Source organism: Ochotona curzoniae, unplaced genomic scaffold (genome assembly GCF_017591425.1).
Source record: "Ochotona curzoniae isolate NIBS_2020 unplaced genomic scaffold, NIBS_Ocur_1.0 contig_2754, whole genome shotgun sequence".
Taxonomy (NCBI): Eukaryota; Metazoa; Chordata; class Mammalia; order Lagomorpha; family Ochotonidae; genus Ochotona; species Ochotona curzoniae.
Genome location: NW_024465582.1, coordinates 4627115 through 4645355, shown reverse-complemented (window position 1 = coordinate 4645355; position 18241 = coordinate 4627115). Strand labels below are relative to the sequence as shown.

The following is an 18241-nucleotide window of genomic DNA, read 5'->3' as shown; positions in this document are numbered from 1 at the left end:
AGCACAGCACTCCCAGGATACAGAGAAATCAGAAGCTAATATAAGCCAACTCTTGAAACATGTGGATACCCTATGTGTATACTCTAGTACTTATAAATGCCTAGGTATCAACAAAACAGTCAAGTGTGAGTAATATCTGAGATACACTTTGACCCAATTTATAATGCCATTCTCTGAGCCATCTTGCCTCCGATGCTACAACTTGCCATGTCAGTTCTCTGCTCAGAAGCCATGCGTGGGTCCCGATATCTGATTACACCCAACATTTCCTAATTTATGTGGTTTCCGGTGCCAGCCCTGATGTGATCTATTCCTAGCACCCCCTGGTAGTCCCTGGGTCCTCACTTCTGGAAAGAGCAGTTAGGTAAGCCCTAATCAAGTAAGCAAGCCCTAATCCACGCTGCCTCCCATCCCTCCTACTTCACATTGCTGGTCCTTCCTCTGGCCCAGCCATCATCCTTGTGAGCTGCAGGCATCTTGGGGCTGTTGGCCAAATCAGTGGTCTATAAATATTCTATTCCCTTCTGTTCTGTGCTTTTTCTTTAAAAATTGCATAAATTTTGTATTCTACTACATAAGGTGTCCCAATCTAATTACTTATTTTAAAATTTCCTCCCCCATCATTGTGACAATTTAAGGGCCAAGAGATATTCCACAGTAAACAGTGATATCCCCCCTTTCCAGAACTCCCCAATCATGTGCACTCACTTTGACACATGGGTCTTTCAAAGAGAGTCCTTTGTGGTTAAGATGCCTAGTGTTCAGCCTAGGAGTCACTCAGACCGCCTGCTTCAGCACTGGGCTCTGCAGCCTGGCTCCAGTTGCTTTCTAAAGCAGACCTGCAAGGCAGCTTGCTAGCTCCAGTAACTGAGTCGCTGCCAGCCAGGGGGTGGGACCTGGAATGGATGGCTAGCTTCCAGGTTCACATCCTTGGCGGATGTGAGCATGTCAAGTATAAGCAGTAAAAAGGAGCTCTCCATCGCGCGCTCTGCAGGCCTTTCTCTCTAACATTTTCTTACGCAAAGGCTTAAAACGGTGGACTTTTTCATCCCAGACACTTTGGAATTTCACAGTGTGCAGTTTTCCAGTTTTTTTTTAACTTGTAAGAATCCATCTTAGCTGTTTTTCTCCTAGAGATGTTGTTTGCACCCAGTTTTCTAGGATGACTGGTTCCATGGCTTTCTGGTGTGTTTTGTACTTTATTTTCCCCTTTTCTAAACCATTGGATCTTCAAGAAATGGAAATAAATACGAAATAAATATCAGCTGAAACAAAGATCATTTTATCAAATTTTATCAAGAAAGATCATTTTACAGAATTTGATTCTGTAAGTGTTGGCTATTCTGTGGCAGTATATAAACAGAAAACATCTTCGAGGGGTATAGAAGACTTGCTAACCTACAAGAGAAAGAAAAAAATGATTCTAGTCCCTGTACAATTTTTGTGCATTTAAGGAAAGTCTTACTTGAAATGGCCTACATTTTAAAATATGTAACTTTAAAATAAATGCATAGGACAGTTTTCTCTCCATATCTATCATAACGTCTCTTGGTGGGATGTATTATATTTACTTTAATACTTATCATTTGTTATAACCATAGGCTAAAACAAAAAACAACTTCTGTATTATTTTGTCATCTGTAGTTAGCATAATTTTATATTTTAGAAAGACATTATTTTCCATTTTGTGCAGTCAGAAGAATAGCAATTTTTGAAGTGTCTGCCATTGTGATTCCGATGTAAGAAACTCTAAACAAGGGCCTGTGTCTCTGATAAATGCTTTGCCATATGTCAGTCAAGCACAGTTACTGTTGTGAGGGTTACTAATGCACTAGTCTTTCACAGAGGAAAGGGCAGACACAGTAGTCATTTGTGATTTCCTCCTGTCAGAATCACTGTTCGCATCAAGGCTTTGACCAGGCTGTGCAGCTTGTTCTCTCGTCGTCCTGTCCTGCTGGGTGGCCCCAGGACACCTGCCTCGTGCCCACTCTAACCGCCATGGAGCAGTCAGAAATAATGAAACCAGTGAGTTAGGACAACTCTGACTCTCATCTTCTTCAGAGAAAGCCCACCCGGGGTCTTCACGATGGAGATCCAGCCGTGCAGCTCCATGAAGCCCCCTCCTCTCTTCTCCCCACCCTCTCCTTTCTCTCTTTCTGGAATCTGAAGCTTCTTCCAGTTCTCCCACATGGGTGCAGGGCCTGAGCATTTCATCTGTCTTCCACTGCTTTCCTAGGCGCATTAGCAGGGAGCTGGATCAGAAGTGGAGTGGGTGAGACACGAACTGGCACCCATATGGATTGCTGGCATTTCAGGTGGCACCTGCACTGACTAAATTACAGTGGTGGCCCCTCTCAGTGATTCTTATAGGGGCTGAAAGGGGACAATCCCAGTCCTGCCAATCACAAGGGTCATAGCCGACATTCCTATAACAAAAGTCAGGTGACCAAAAAATAAAGCAAAACAAGTTTATTTTGTCAAAGTTTTATGTGACAGAGGAACTCTCAGAAGTGAGAACCCAAAGAGGCAGGAGAAGTTGTCTGATTTTCTGATAGGACAGGGACTGCTGTGCTTAATCGGGAGCTAATGGCAATAGGCTGAAGGGGAAATGCAGCAAGGCCTTCTTGGCCACTGCCTGTGAGCATGGGGCAGGGACCTCGTGGCATAAGTCTTTCTGTATCTGACAAAGTACGTCAGAGTCTCTTTATGGCCAGCTCTTGCATGGAATGGCTGGGAAAAGTTGGAGTAGTTCTAGTTTCAGTGTCCCACCCAAGGGAAGATGTATTCTGGTTTCTGAGCATTGATTTAAGATAGGCAAAGGAGACAGGTCTTGTCATGCAGTAAGGTTAAGTGGACACTTATGCCTCCCACATCACATGCCTGAGTGCCCGTTCCCAGGTCCACAGCACCTGCAAGCACTAGATGGTGGTCCGAGTGCTTGGTCCCCTGCCACCCACTGCAGCAGTCCAGATGCAGCTCCTGGCCCTGGCCTGGCCCAATTCCAGCCATTACAGCTATGTGGGGGAGTGAATCAGTAGATTAAAACCTTCTTTCTCTTTCTATAACTCTTGGTATGTGTATTTGTGTGTGTGTGAGAGAGAGCGGGGTTGTCTTTCAAACTAGATCAGTCTTTAAGGATGGTGAGGAGAGCAGGATGGTCATGGAGACCTTGGGAAGTGCTTCTAACATCCTGCAGTGTGAGGAGCTCAGCCTTCGCGAACACCATACTTCGGGGCATCATCGAGGTCTGGTCCTCAGCGCCTCCTATCTCCCGTAACCCTCCAGCTCTCCTTCCTGCCATCACGTTCAGTCAGCTTCCTTGTGAGATTTCTGAGACATGTAGTCCTCCAACCTTACCTTGTAATTCTTGTTTTTATCTCAGGGTAGATTCTAAATGCAGCATTCTCTTCCCCTCCACCGTCATGACTTGCATCTGCACGACAGTGTCTTCGTTATTAAGGCTGCATGTTGTGTTTGTGTGTGGGCTCAAATAAACCCCTGTACATTCCTCCTTGTGGAAATCTTCTTTCATTGGTTGTGTAAGATTCTAGAAGATAAAGTCATTTTATCATGTTAAAAAATCCCTCTTGAACATTGACGAAAATGTTGTTAAAACTGTGAGTAAATTTGGAGAAGTGTGTGACCTTTTTGTTATCGCTCTTTTCCCACATGAACCAGACATTTCATTGTCTTTGATGAACGTTCAGGTTTATACTGATTAGGAAGGCACTTTAATTTTATTCATGTTGCTTCTGAAACTTTTTGGTGGAAAGTTTATTCAGACTCAACCTCACTAATCAGAAAAATACAAATAGAAGTTAAGGAAAAAGAAATGTCATCTTGTTTTCAGTAGGTTAAATTAAGGATTTCAGCAATAATAAATTTATACAGAGACGGCTGTGCTCAGTAGGATATAAATCAGCATGGCCTTTCTGGCTACATTACCTAGTTGAATATATGCAAAATCTGTGCCACCAATCCCAAGGGTCTGTCCTGGTGAAATATGTTTGCTACAGAAAAAACTACACAGCACCATTGCTATCAGAAACTAATTGTTGGAAGAAAAAAAAAACAGCTTCTTTGCAAATGTGAAACCAGATTAAGATGTGTTCTGTTAGTAACCAAGGAAGAATTGTCAATAGCAAATGTGAACAGGCATGCTTACTTGGTTGTTGGATAAATATCACCAGTGTAGGCTTGTGAGATAAAACAAGTAGTGAACACAATGTATGGTACCACTCACAGAAGGTTTGTAAGTGCAAACGCATTGCACGGAGTGCTTGTGGACGAAGCAGTGCGGGCTGCAGTGTTGCAGTGTGGTGGAGTGCAAGCTGGGTTTGCAGGGTTTCAAAGCAGACTGGTTGCGTCTTGGTCGCCACCTGCTGCTGTGTGACACTTGCAATCACAGCAGCCCTCTAAGCCGTAGCTTCCACTTCTCCAAAGTGAGGTTATAAACTCTTCCGTCGTTTTCACAGCTGGTATTTTTATCTCTCATTACTTAAGTTCGTGGTGTGTGTGTGAAGTCTTTTTCATCATGACTTCTGTCTTTGATGTTAGAACCTGAGCTCTTCCCAGTTAACATGGAAGCAGCCATGTGTACACTCCCCCAGCCTATCTGTACTTTATATGATGGTGAGGAATCTGAATGCCACCTGTGCCCCCAGGGGCTGTGCCTGTCTGCAGGCACTCTGAGCATGGGCTGCCACTGTCTTCTGGACGACACCTTACAGCCTGGCACACACGAAACTTCTGCATTTCTGTCCTGCTGGTGGTGCGTGCTTTCAACTGCATTTGTCCCAGCATAACCCTTTATTTTCTCTGTGGTTTCTGCCCTTCACCCAGCCCATTCATTCTTTAGATAAAATTGTGTGTCAGTATTTCTGAAAAACAGTTTTAAAACACTGCATTTTGGATTAGAACTGCTTTGATTTTTAGCTTAATGTGGGGAATCACAGGTGTTTTTACAAGAATGAAGGAATGCAGGCACGTGACATTCTGCCCACATTTATTTATACCTTCTTCTTTTTAAGAATTTATTTATTGTATTAGAAAGTCAGATATACAGAGAGGGTGAGAGACAGAAGGATCTTCTATCCAATGATTCACTCCCCAAGTGGCTGCAGTGGACGGAGTTGCGCCAGTCCGAAGCCAGGAGCCCAGAGCTGCTTCTGGGTGTCTCATGCAGGTGCAGGATCCCAAGGCTTTGGGCCATTTTCAACTGCTTTCCCAAGCCACAGCGGGGAGCTAGATGGGAAGCGGGACTGCTGGGATTAGAACCGGTGCCCATATGGGATCATGGTGTGTTCAAGGCGAGGACTTTAGCCCATAGGCTACAGCACTGGGCCCCCGTATCTTCTTTTATTTACCTCAGTACATATGTAACTTTCTTCATACTAAACCCATCCAATCTCGTGTTTATTGCTTAGGTGGTTAATAGACCCATATGGCTTTTAAGTGTAGATTGTTTTTTAATTAAAAAATTCTTGCTGACCATTTTTTGTTGTATTAAACTATAATACACAGAAGAAAGTTTTCAGATTTTAAATTTTAAGGTTGTATTACACTGAATTCTCACACTGACTCTGAAAATTTCCAGTTGATTTTGGTGATTGATGCTTCTTTCTATTCAGTTGGTTCCTCCCATATTGTAATATTCTAAGTCTTATTATCTGTCACACCTGTTAAAAAGACAGGTAAATAATCAGGTAGTTAACTGTTGTCCTCACTTCACTTTCCTTTATATTTCAAATGAATGTAATTCCAGTATTAACTTTCACAAGTACCATAGTTGTTGCAGATTTTTCTATGAATCAAGTTTGAAAGTAGACAATTTTGCTCATATAATTATAAAGCAAGTATTTATATAGGCTAATAAAGCCAAAACCAAAGGAGTTCAGACAAAGGAACTAATCAAGCCCCCAAAGGGGACCTTTCCAGGGTCAGCTACACAGGACAGGGCTATCCAGGAGTGTCCAGTCACACCTACAGGAAGCCCGATGGTTCACGCGCAGAGAGGTGGAGAGGACGGCTCAGCCCCAACTGCCCGGAGAAGATCCTACAGTGTATGTGATGTCTGCTCTAGGAAAGCAGTCATTTGAGGCTTTGTCACTAGTGGTTATCATTGATATTAATGACTCAGATGACATGAGGCCATGTAAGTAGTGTTCTGACATGTTCATTAGACTGAATTTCCTACTGTAAGAGACAATATATATATCTGCTTGCACATGACAGTGATTTAAAGAGAAAGTGCAGACAGGTTTTGAACCTAGGAATGTGTTCTAGGGACAAGAAAGCGCGCACACACGTGTTTTGCTTGTGTGAGTTGCTGTCAGAATTATTCAAGGAAAGCAATGATTCAGGGTAGTCAAGACCCTGGCATGACTGAATTTATCAACACTTTGTAACTTAGGGAGAACCATGAGATTTTAGTATCATACTGTATCTAAATATGGAAATAGAAAGCAGAAAGGGAGGCTTAGTGGAGCCAGTTTGTCATCATGGTATGGCCTGTGGGTTCAGCATCTCCAAGGACAGCACCAAACTCTCACCAGGTGATAGAAACCATCAGGCTCATCCAGATCATGTGTCTTCAGTGATGTCTTTAGAGAAGGAGTCAAAGTAAGAAGCAAGACACACAGGAAGTGATGGTTAAAGTGTTGCTTATACAGAAGTGTTTTGGCTTCAAGACTGGAAAGATGACTCCAACCCTACTATGTATAAGAGGTAATTTTACAGCCAGAATCCTGGTCTGAAGAATCAACTTGAAGTTCATTATCTCTACAGGACAAATCTTTTAAGAAAATCAGAGTAAGTTAAAGGCTGTGTTCAAAAAAGCTGCTATTTTAATTGCAGCATTGTTGGTGAATGTCAGAAGTTTTTTTAAGTACTTTCAATTTAAAAACTGAACTTTTCATTTCTTGCAAACAAACTTCTCATTTCTTTCTAGAATCTACTATTGGAAGTTGACTAGGATAATTCCATGGCAAGAATATTGGTGTTTGCTAATATTTATTTTTACTGTATTGCTGTTAGTAACTGCAGCTACTCTTATCATACTAAGAGTAAATAGTTTATATTTTGTGTCTCCCAGTCTTAAGGTAAAGCTTATGAATTAAAAAAAAATTCCAAAAAGGGGTGGGGCTGCTTTCCTGGGTGGTGAGGAAGAGCAAAGCTGGAGCTGGTCACTGGGATTCTGAGCACATGAACAGTCCGCTCCTGGCCCGCAGAAAGCCGGCTTTGAGTTGTATATGACCTTCATGCCTTCCTGCTTCATTTGCAGGCATCAGGATTTTCAGTGGAGAGTTGGGCTGCGAGCTGTTCATCCACTTCCACTTGACTGTGTCTCATTGCCAGACTGGGTGATTGTCTAGAAAAAGTCACTGTTTGTGATCAAAGTTAGCAAGAAGGGAATGGGCGGGCCTTATGTGCAATTTACTTCTAGTGTCACAGGTGCATTGTCGCCCTCAGATGTCATGTAGAATGCATCACTGGATGGAATATGATTCGTGGTGTTTTTTTCCCTCAGTCTGTTTAAGTAATGGAACCGTAAAGGTGATTGGAACTTGAATGTTCAAACTGCATGAAAGTGACAAGTTCAGAGATTTTCATGAGAAACAGTTTCCTTTTAACCAGAGCAATGAAGAAAACTTTTTATCAATAGTAAGTGCAAAATCAGTTACTTCACTTAAATGCAAGACAGTGTAAAAAGGCGAACACCTGCAAGACAGGTGCTGCTTCTGCTGTGCAGCCATGCAGCTGCCTCCATGCTGGTGCCTTCAGACTCCCGTGCCAGCAGCAAACATGCCCCAATGGGGTAGGATCCTGTGGGATCTAAAATTTGTATGGGTGAAAGGTTCTAGAAACTGTGGGGACGATTAAAAAGGATGACTAAGCAAATGAAATAACAATAAAGCTGCACGTCTTTATCCTTCCTTGTGAGTTTCTAACGGGCTGTCATGTTTGCTTTTGAGGAAAGCAGGCAGAAAACAGAGTTCCAAAGCCAGAGAGTTTGCTGAGACCAAACCATCACTTGCTACCTTGGGGCCCAGGAGGAGTACCCGGGAAATATGCAGGAAGGAGGAGCTTCTGAATGAGTGTGTTAGCTAGTGATCCTGTCACCTGCTGCTTTCACTTTCTCAGGTGCTTGTTCCAAGGAAACAGCCTGAGGGTCCCCTCTTCCCAGGGAAGGACAGCAGAGATGCCCTAGTAGGCAGATAGAGCAGGTCCATGGTGAGATGAGAAGGTGGGTGTCCTTTCAACAGTGTGCATGATGCTTGCTTCCACCTGCTGATCCCGTTACCATGAGAATGGCAACTGATTGGCAGTTAGGTCCCCAGAGGAATGCTAGTTCTCCATTTCCTTGCTTTTCCAGTCTTATCACAAGAATAGCAACAAAGTAGTGATTCCACCCTTCTAAGCGGGCAGCCTGTGAGAATAGAAGGAAAAAGATGCCTATACCTGCCATACCCCTCTGATGGCTTTTTATTTTGTGCAAAATAGATAGGATTAAAATTCAGCCTTTGAGTTTTGTGTCCCTGCCTGCTAATGGATTGTTAGCTGCTGTTTTATTTTAAAACGATTGTGCTTAAATGCTTTCAAGACTCCACCTTAACCAGATGTGGGGATTTGCTACTTTGGAGCCCATCCTATTTGCTGTGGCAGGAGGTTCCATCTGTAATAAACATTGTCCTGCTCACTGCGAGGGGGGGTGGGGGGAACAGGTAGAAGCTACATTGTGAATAAAATAAAAAGAAATATTCCTCTCTTTCTGCCTAATAATTCTCTATGCATTTTCACAAAATATTCCCCTTTTTTCTCAAGAACTAGTATCACCTCAAAATTATTTTGTTTTTTATTGGCTGCCTTGCCACTTAAGTTGTCCCATCAAGAAAACAGTGTTATCCTCTATTGAAAGACACAGCTTAGCAAATTCTTTGTACTTGCATCAGAAATATATCTGGCAAAATTTCTCGTTAGCATTGCACTTTGAATTATTTCTCTAAGTGACCAATAGAATCCATCCAGTTCTCCTTGGAGTAAACATATCCCCTAGTTAATCTTGTTAGTTACACAGCAGATGAGATTCTGTGATCTATTAGGTAATAGACTTCACACACTAAAGCAGATTTATGAAGCTGTAACTCTGAGTTGTGTTTTTTCCCATGTCCTGTATCTGCATATGATTAAAGCAATTCATATATTGACCAGGGCAATAAGTCAATTAAGAATATCCTCTAACAAGTTGATGTAGTGAGCAGTTCTGTAACAGATAATCTCTGTAGAGCACTCTGTTAAGCAATTCACATTGAATTCTGAAGTTACCCTTGTCTTGGTGTTTTATAGATGTTTAAGTAGTGCTGGGGGGAACCCAGCTTTGAAGAGGAGGAGCCAGGAGCTGAACCCCGGGGTCTCCACTCCTAACTGCAGTGTTCTCAGTAATTCAGCATTCCCAGTCCTGTAAACTTAGCTTGTAAAGAAGCATAACTCATCTTTATTCACTTACTGGTTGGAGAATAGAGATCCTGTTACGCAATTCTAAGGAGAACTGTGGTAGCCATTAAAAAACTAAAAATACTTTGATGAGTTCTGCTTTTGTTACTCAAAGGCCATTGCATGGATGCACTTTAATTCATATTTTATGGAAACACTGGATGTTTAGCTGTCTTTCAATAAGGATGAAGGATGCAATGCATTGAAGTAAAATATGAATTCCATAAACTGATAACTTTGTAGTATCTACATTACAGCTGAGAAGTAAAATTGGTGTCGTTTCACAAAGTCTAGTTTCCAAGCCACAAACTTTGTCTCTTCTAGTAGCTTTCAAACCAAGATTATTTTTTAAAGGTTTATTTATTTTTGTTGGAAAGTTAGATATACAGAGAGGAGGAGAGACAGGGAGGGAGATCTTCCGTCCGATGTTTCCGTTGTGTGTTATTGTGATTATTGGATAGGGCGGAATCAGAGGCTCCAGCCATTGACCTGTATCCAGGTACTATTACGGCATATTGCTAGCCAGGGTAAAGATTAAAATTCAACAACGGTTTCTGCTGACATATCACTTGATTTTCATTGTATGGAGAAGCAAGAACTCTGATTCAGTGGTGTTTGGCTTGCAGGGTGCAGCTGCTTTGGAAGACAGTTTTTCAGTTGCTGCAAAAACTAAGCACTTTGCTATTAGAAGATCCAGCAATCACATTTCTCTTTATTTTCTTAAAAGAATTGGAAGTGTATGTGATGATAGCAGCTTCAGGAAGAGTTGAGGAAACTTGGTAGCAACCCAAATCCTTTAGTAGGAGAAGTGATAAATAGACTAGCCCATCTAAACTTTGAAATATGTTAAAAAATAAATGAGCTCTCCAGCCATAAAGGGACTTGAAGGAAACTTACATACACCTTACTAAGAGAAAGAAGCCAACCTGACAAGGCCTGCATCCTGTATGATTCCAACTCGTTGAGATTTTAGAAAAAGCAGAAAGCATGGAGAACAGTGATTGCCTGCTGTTGGGAGGGAGGAGGGGTAGGAGCCTGGAGATGCATTGGAACTAACTGTGATATTCTAATAGTGGACACATGGTGTTATTCAATTCCCAAGGGTCTTTAAATTACAGCATATCGGGCCAGCATTGTGACGTAGGACGTGAAGTCATTGCTTGTAAATGCTAGAATCTCATAAGGATGGCAGTGCAATTCTGGCTGCTCCATTTCTGACCCAGTTCACTGCTAATGACCTGGGCGGTGCAGTGGGTGCTACAGGTGCTGGGGCTCCTGTCATCCATATTAGAGTCCTGGAAGAAGCTCCTGGCTCCTGGCTTTAGCCTGCCCAGCCTCAGCTAGTGCAGCCATCTGCAGAGTGAGTCAGCACATAAAAGATTCTCTGTCTCTTCCATCCCTGTAATTCTGAGTTTCAAATAAATAAACAAAGAAGCAGTAACACACATACACACACACAAAAACATGTACAGGGGTCCTAGTGCACTGCCCTAGTGGCTAAAGTCCTCTCCTTAAATGCGCTGAGATCCCATATGGGCACTGGTTCTAATCCCGGCAGCCCCGCTTCTCATCCAGCTTCCTGCTTATGGCCTGAGAAAGCAGTCAATGATGGCCCAAAGCCTTGGGACACTGCACCCATGTGGGAGACCTGGAGGAAGTTCCTGGCTCCTGGCTTCAGATCAACACAGCTCCGGCTGTTTCAGTTGCTTGGGGAGTGAATCATTGAATGAAAGATCTTCCTCTCTGTCTCTCCTCCTCTCTGTATAGCTGACTTTGCAATAAAAATAAATCTTTTAAAAAAACATGTAGAGCATCAAGAATGAGCCCTCCTTGTGCCTGCGGAACGCTCTGGGCTGAGTAATAATGATGTATCAATGCAGATTAATCCACTGTGACAATGTGCCACTAGGGAACAGAATACTGATCATGGGAGCAGCTGTCTGTGCCTGTATGGGCCCTGGGAGTGGATGTGAGCTCTGTGCATTCCTACCCAGTTTTGCTGTGAGCCTAAAATACTCTTATGCTGAAGTCTGTTGAAAAACAGCCGAGAGAGAGAGAAACTGCATGTTACATCCAGCCACACCTTTCCTGTTCATCTGTTAGATATGTACTTCTACTGTGGCAGATTCTTCGAGTGTATTGTATCTTATTGGTATGTATAAATATGACATATGAGCTTGCATTTGGTTAAATAGTACTGAATCTCAGTGCTTAAGGATGATGAAGGAAAGAAGGTGAGAGGATGAGCCAACGTGCAATGGCAGTGGAAGGAAGGTCTGGGACTTAGGCCAGGAAGTGGAGCTGTCACAGCAGGAGCAGCGGCATCAGCGGGATGTACATCACTCACTGTTTAGTGGGAGAGGAGGTAGTGAGGCCATCTCAATGATGACGGTGTCCCATCATAGCTCTTCAAAAGGGGGCGCTTCCTGTTTAAATGTCTGAAGACTTCAAAAGATTATATACAAGGCAGAACTCGGAGAGTTGGGTGCAAGAAATGGGAGAGAGTGTAGATGCAGGGAAAGCCAGTGTTGGAGGGAATGAGAGAACAGCCTTGGGACCCCTTCCCAGCACCCAGGGTGAGGACTTACTGCCCCATTCCAGTTTCCCTCTGGTCCTGTCGGGGGAGGGAGGTGGCAAGCGAGAGGGCAGCAGCAGGGACCTGGCCATCTCCTTTGTCATACATGAGTTTCTGAGTATTGGCTCTGACTGGGCTTTGGCCTCAGAGAAGAGAAGTGAAATTCTCACATTTTTAAAGATTTATTTTTTTATTATATTTTTATTGGAAAGGCGGATATATAGAGAGGAGAGACAGAGAGGAAGATCTTCCATCTGATGATTCACTCCCCAAGTGAGCGCAACGGGCCGATACTATGCCAATCCGAAGCCAGGAGCCTCTTCACGTCTCCCGCGCGGGTGCAAGGTCCCAAAGCCTTGGGCCATCCTCGACTGCTTTCCCGGGCCACAGGCAGGGAGCTAGAAGGGAAGCGGGGCTGCCGGGATTAGAACCGGCGCCCATATGGGATCCCGGGCGTGCTAGGCGAGGACCTCAACCACTTGTGCCACCGCGCCGGGCCCGAAATTCTCACATTTTTAAACAAAATTCAACCATTCTCCTCAAAATGTATTTTTTATGTAGATGGTCTGGTGATCCCCAAAAAAGAGCAGAAGAGAAAGCTTACTGTCTTACTTGTATTTTTCCAAGTAGATTAAGAGAACTTAAGAGCTCATTATAATCTGAGCATAGAGCATTGATCAGGGTCATGCTGCAAACATTGTGTTCCGTTATGTCATTAAAAATTTATATTGCATTCATTTAAAATTCGTTCTCCCTTTTAACAAGTTGAAATAACATTTTAATAGCTTACTTGCTTTGGTCATATGATTGGGAAATATTTTGTCATCTTAGGAGTATTAATTTTAATATCCAGTATAGCTAAAATATATAGATATGCATAAAACATATAGACAGATACAAAGGTACTTCAGAAAGTTTGTGGGAAAATGGAATTAGAAGTTCCAGAAGAAGTGCAAGAAGAACATTCATAGTTCTGGAGACCAATCAGCAGATTTAGTACACCGTCTGCTTTTACTATGACTGTTAGAGTAACTACAAGAAGAGAGTATTAGTCTGTTTTTATTTCATCTATTTTACTGACTTGATCGTTATCCAAAATATTAAACCCAGAAAAATTTAAAATCATATAAATAATCACAAAATGCCAACAAACAGAAGCATAGCATCCATAGTCTAACCTTTTACAAACAGGATATCCCCTGTGAGACGAAACCAGGAGCCTGTGAGCCTGTAATTCGTATCACTCACGGAATGACACTTCATTTCACCTGAGAGGTCCCAAGCCCTGGGTGAAGCTGCTGTGAGTTGGGTCAAGTTGTTTCTGGCTCCTTTGTTCTCTGTTTAGCTGACCCGGTTCCTGAGCCACCTTCCCAGGTCCTTGTCCATTCACGGACTGGGCAAATAACACTGGACGTTGCCATCTTGCTGATGGCTTTGTCCCCGAGTCCTTGCCTGGCCCCGTTCATGCACAGCCAACTTCATGTTTTCCAATGAGGGACCTAATATCTGAGTTCCGTGGGGGTTCCAGCTTCTGCTTCCATTTTGTTGATGAGTGGAAATGATTCCCAGGGCATTCGCTGCATTGTCAGAAACCCACCCCATGGGCAAGAAGCTGGCACTTGTTCTGTTTGTAAGCTGGCACAAGAGGGGGTGCTGGAGCCCCTGGGGACACACTCTCAAGCAGGAATGTTACTCAACTTCAAAAAGCACATCTGAGAAGCAAGTGGCAAGTCACATATTAATTAGTTCTCCTCATTCATTCAGTAAATATTTAGTGCATTTCTGTTTTGCGCTGGAAATGGCCATGGCATGTAAGAGTTGTCAGTGAGCCAAAGATCCCTGCCCTGCCAGAATGTGCATTCTGGTAACAGTAAAGCAGGAGGAAAGGTGGACTATGCCCAGTGGTGTGAAGCACTCCTTAGCAGGTGAAGGTGAATGAGAATCTTAACTGGGGTGTAATGTGGTTCAAACAGAGCAGTTACACTTAGGAGAAAGGCAGCAACACAGGGAATCTCACCCTGCACCCACACGTCTGTGGGATGAAGGAGTTTTCAGGAATAAGAAACTTAACTACAGAAGGTACCAATCCTCCGATCCCAGAGACACACTAAAGTCTTATTTTAAGAAGCTATTACTGAGTGAGCCATGTAATTTTCCCATATGAATGCAGAAAGATTCCAATGAGGATTTGCTCATGATCACTACATGAAGTAGTCAGTGTCTTAATGAACTGTTTTGTTTCCAGTTTAAATTTTAAAATTGGTATCCAAATCAAAAGACAGCCAGGGCAAGGTGCATGTAAAAATTAAATGTAAAAGATTTTTTTTTGCATTTACTTGTGAAAGATTAATATTTTCTTTTGGTAGAAGGTATACTACAATTTAATGTTTTTTTGCTGTTGTTATTAATCAAACATGTGAGTTAAACATAGGGTGACATGGCCTGTACGTGTTCTGTCTCCCTTTGTGACACACTCCTGGACCTTCTGAGGTGAAGTTGCTGTGTCATTTCTTTCATGCCCCATTTTAGCTTTGGGTTCCTTTAAAGTGGAGTGTTTCCCGCTCAGCCTAATTTTAGCATTGTGCACATCTATCCTGTAGCCTTCAAATTTTATTTATTTTTATATAAAGGTAGATTTACAGGGAGAAGGAGAGACAGAAAGATCTTCCATCCGCAGGTTCATTCCCCAAATAGCAACAGTGGCTGGAGCTGAGCTGATCTAAAGCCAGGAGCTTCTTCCCTCATGGGTGTAGTGTCCCATGGCTTTGAACCATCCTCTGTTGCTTTCCCATGCCACAGCAGAGCTGTAGGGGAAGTGGAGCAGGCAGGGCACAAAGCAGCACTCAGATGCGACCTTGGCACTTTGCAGGCAAGGATTAACCTGCTGAGCCATCGCACTGGCCCCTAGCCCGTAGCCCTTTAAAAACAGTTCAGTTTGATAAGTCTGAAGAATGAGGACCATTTAATGCCTTTTGCACTTCCATCTGTTTTGTTGTCTGAGGCACCCATTACAAAGTTAAAATCACCTTTCCAAAATTCTGTACCTTGAAAGAAACACATTTGAATTTTTATTGGTAGGAAATTAAAGCAAGTACAGGCAATAAAACCCATGGAGATTCTTGTTTTTCTTTTCCCTGAGTGTGCCTTAATTCAGTTCAGTGCAATTAACGACTGCAAATACTTCATGTAAGAAACATGTTTACTCGGGATGGCAAAACCTTACTGTCCAAGGCCAAAGCCGTGTCCTTGGCTCTTTCAGATCCGGAGACAAGGAGGCATCCAGCTGCTGGTGGACCTGTTGGATCACCGGATGACCGAAGTCCACCGTAGTGCCTGTGGAGCTCTGAGAAACTTGGTGTACGGGAAGGCCAACGACGACAACAAGATCGCGCTCAAGAACTGCGGCGGAATCCCCGCGCTGGTGCGGCTGCTCCGCAAGACCACCGACCTGGAGATCCGGGAGCTGGTCACAGGTGGGCGGCTGTTTACCTGCGGGGCGTGGGGGAAGCTGCACATTGCAGATCGTGCTAATGAAATGTTGCAGTCCAGGCTTTCCAAGAGCCACTAATAGAGGCATTTTTGAATGGGTAAACAACTGAGTAAAACAGTGTCAGATGTGACACACAAATATTGGTCATTTTAAATAATTAAAATCCAGTAACGGTAACCCTCACTAAAATTCCATGCTCATGTTTCAGTCCCTATCAGTTGATTTAAGAGGAGTTCAGCATCTTGTATTATCCCACGGTCATCATGAAAATAAGCTGAGTAACTATTTCCAAAACTACACAGCAAATGAGTTCTTGGTTCAAGGGTATGTTGCAGTTTATAATGTGGTTACCAGCAGAGAGGGATGATCTTACATAACAGTTAATTTCTTGAGTAATATGTTTATGCCTACCAACATTTCCAATTTATATCATTACATATCAAGGAATTTTTCAGAAGCTTTGGGGCTTGGTAAGTGAGAGTCATGTGACAGTGTAAAGGATGAGGGCTTAACGCACTCAGCACATGCATTTTGTAGAATCCGAGGAAACATTAGCCATGAGCTGTTGTCCTTTGTTTTCAAGTGTGCGGTATTGCTCATTGTTAACAGAGATGATAATGCTTTTTCTTCTTGGTTGTGCTAATGGGCTGTGTAGGTGGTACTTTCCGGGTCATCAGAGTACCTTTATAGGCAAGTATGTGGTTACTGGATTGTGAAGTTAACTCTTAAAAAGTACTCTTTAATTATTCTTGATCCCACTGAGCTGGCTCAACTCCGAGATCTCCTCGTGGCTGTGCTTGTACAGGGTCTGTGAATCTGTGTGCTGAACGGGACACACAACTCAAACTAGAGGCTCATGGATGTTTGTTTAGTCCCGGGCAGGACTCCCAGCACCAGTATATTTTCCTAAACTCACACATTTAAGATGACTGCCACACCTCACTCTGCTAAATTACAGCTACAGTCAGCTGCTTTTTCTTTCTGTAAGGGGAAAGTTGTTTTTATGGAAAACAGCAGTCTTTCACATTTAACACTAAATGAGCATTGGGTGACAGTCAGGAAAACTAAAATAATTTTCCATGTGATTATTATTCACAATTATTAACTTATAACAAATTATGATGATCAGTAATGCTTGAGATCATTTCACAGCGAGGACAATTTACCTGTTATGTCTGCACACCCATCTCTGTTTTTGTGGACTATGTATATGTTGGAATTGCCCAAGAGAGAAAGGATGCTGTGAGTGCCATGGCAACATGACACTCCTGGGCAGTAAGACCTTACCAGTACATGTGTGAGGCCAGCAGAACAAAGGGCAGCCTCACACCTTCTGCAATACTCTGCACAATGTGTTGTGCTGTACAAAGGATTGGGTTATTAAGGTGTTAAATATACCTTGAAAATAGGATACTAAATTTTCTACCATTGCCTATGTTGGATTTGTGACTATGGCCAAAGGACTATACTATTGTGATAATACAGGGAAGAATAGCGGAGGGAAGGGGTGGAAGAATGGAGAGGAAGGAGGGCAAGGTGGAGGGGGAATCCTTATATCCACAGAACTGTGTCATAGAAAATTTTAAAGAAAAGGAATGAATGAAAGTAAAAAAAAAATACCTCTAAAAATAAAAAAGAATTGGATTTCACTAAATTCAGGATTTGTTCCAACATGAATGCCGAGGACCCTAAGCCACGTGGAGGGTTGAGCCGAGTGATGGCTTAGAGGAACGCAGCGACCCTGCAGCGTGGCCTCACCCGCACTAGCATGTCCTGTGCTGCTCTGGCTTTGGGAGGCTGTAGCAGAATCCGTGCTGCCACTCTGTGGCCTTCAGCTCTGCTCCTGACAGATCCTGCGGGCCCCAGTTTCACCTCTGGACAACACACGGAGATTCCTTCCTAAGTTCCATTTGGAAACATTTTCTGTCTCCCAAGGAGGTTGCCTTTCTGCTGACACTTGTGCTGCAGGAAGGATGCTGGCACCTGCGGGACACACACTGAACCTTCATCTCTTATTCTGCTGTTGCTCAGAAGAATGCACGTCTGTACCCTGTGATGTCCCCTGTCTTCTGCATCAGTACCTACTCCACCTGCAGTCTTAGAAGAAAATGCTGTTTTCTGGGGTGACCACCAGACTGATAAGGAGTGATAGTGGTTTGCTTCCAAACTCAGGCACTCCACAGGCAGAATCTGATTGTGCCTGGCTGGACTTCAGCTAGGAATTGCACTCGTCCAAAAGCAATGCGTGTTGTTGACGTGTTCTCAGAAGTTGCAGGTCCAGGTTTCTGAGCAGTAGACACAGCAAACAGCAAACCTCTGGGTCAGACTGACACTCTAGAGAGGAAATTGGAGGAGAGTGCCTCTGAGAACACTTGGTGTGGGAGGAACTGCTGTTGTAAGCTGGTCCTAGTGACCGCATGTGGCTGAGCCCTCGGACTCAGCTGGCTTCTGTTTAGGCATCACATGGCTGATACAGTCCAGCCAACAGTGACTCCACTGCTTGAGACAAATGTGAAAGGAAGGTAAATGAATGCCCTGCAGAGAAGTTTTAAAAGTCACATTTGCCTTCAGCACCAGTCATGGCCACCTGTCAGAGTGGGCCATGAAAGCCTGACCCTCTTGGCTTTGTAGAGCGCTGGGAGTCTGTATGTTGCTGTAGCTAACCCAGCATAATCTCGAGGTTG

The 18241-nt window shown here is 43.3% G+C and overlaps 1 protein-coding gene across 5 annotated transcripts in view; it reads left to right on the top strand.

Annotated features, from left to right (window-relative positions):
- The window catches only part of CTNND2 (catenin delta 2), a 661272-nt gene that overhangs the window by 475652 nt on the left and 167379 nt on the right, over positions 1–18241 (top strand). For all 5 annotated transcript variants that reach the window (XM_040977415.1, XM_040977414.1, XM_040977418.1 and 2 more), the window contains one exon: positions 15327–15540. In XM_040977415.1, coding sequence (XP_040833349.1) covers positions 15327–15540 — 214 coding nt within the window. The remainder of the gene's footprint in view (positions 1–15326; positions 15541–18241) is intronic.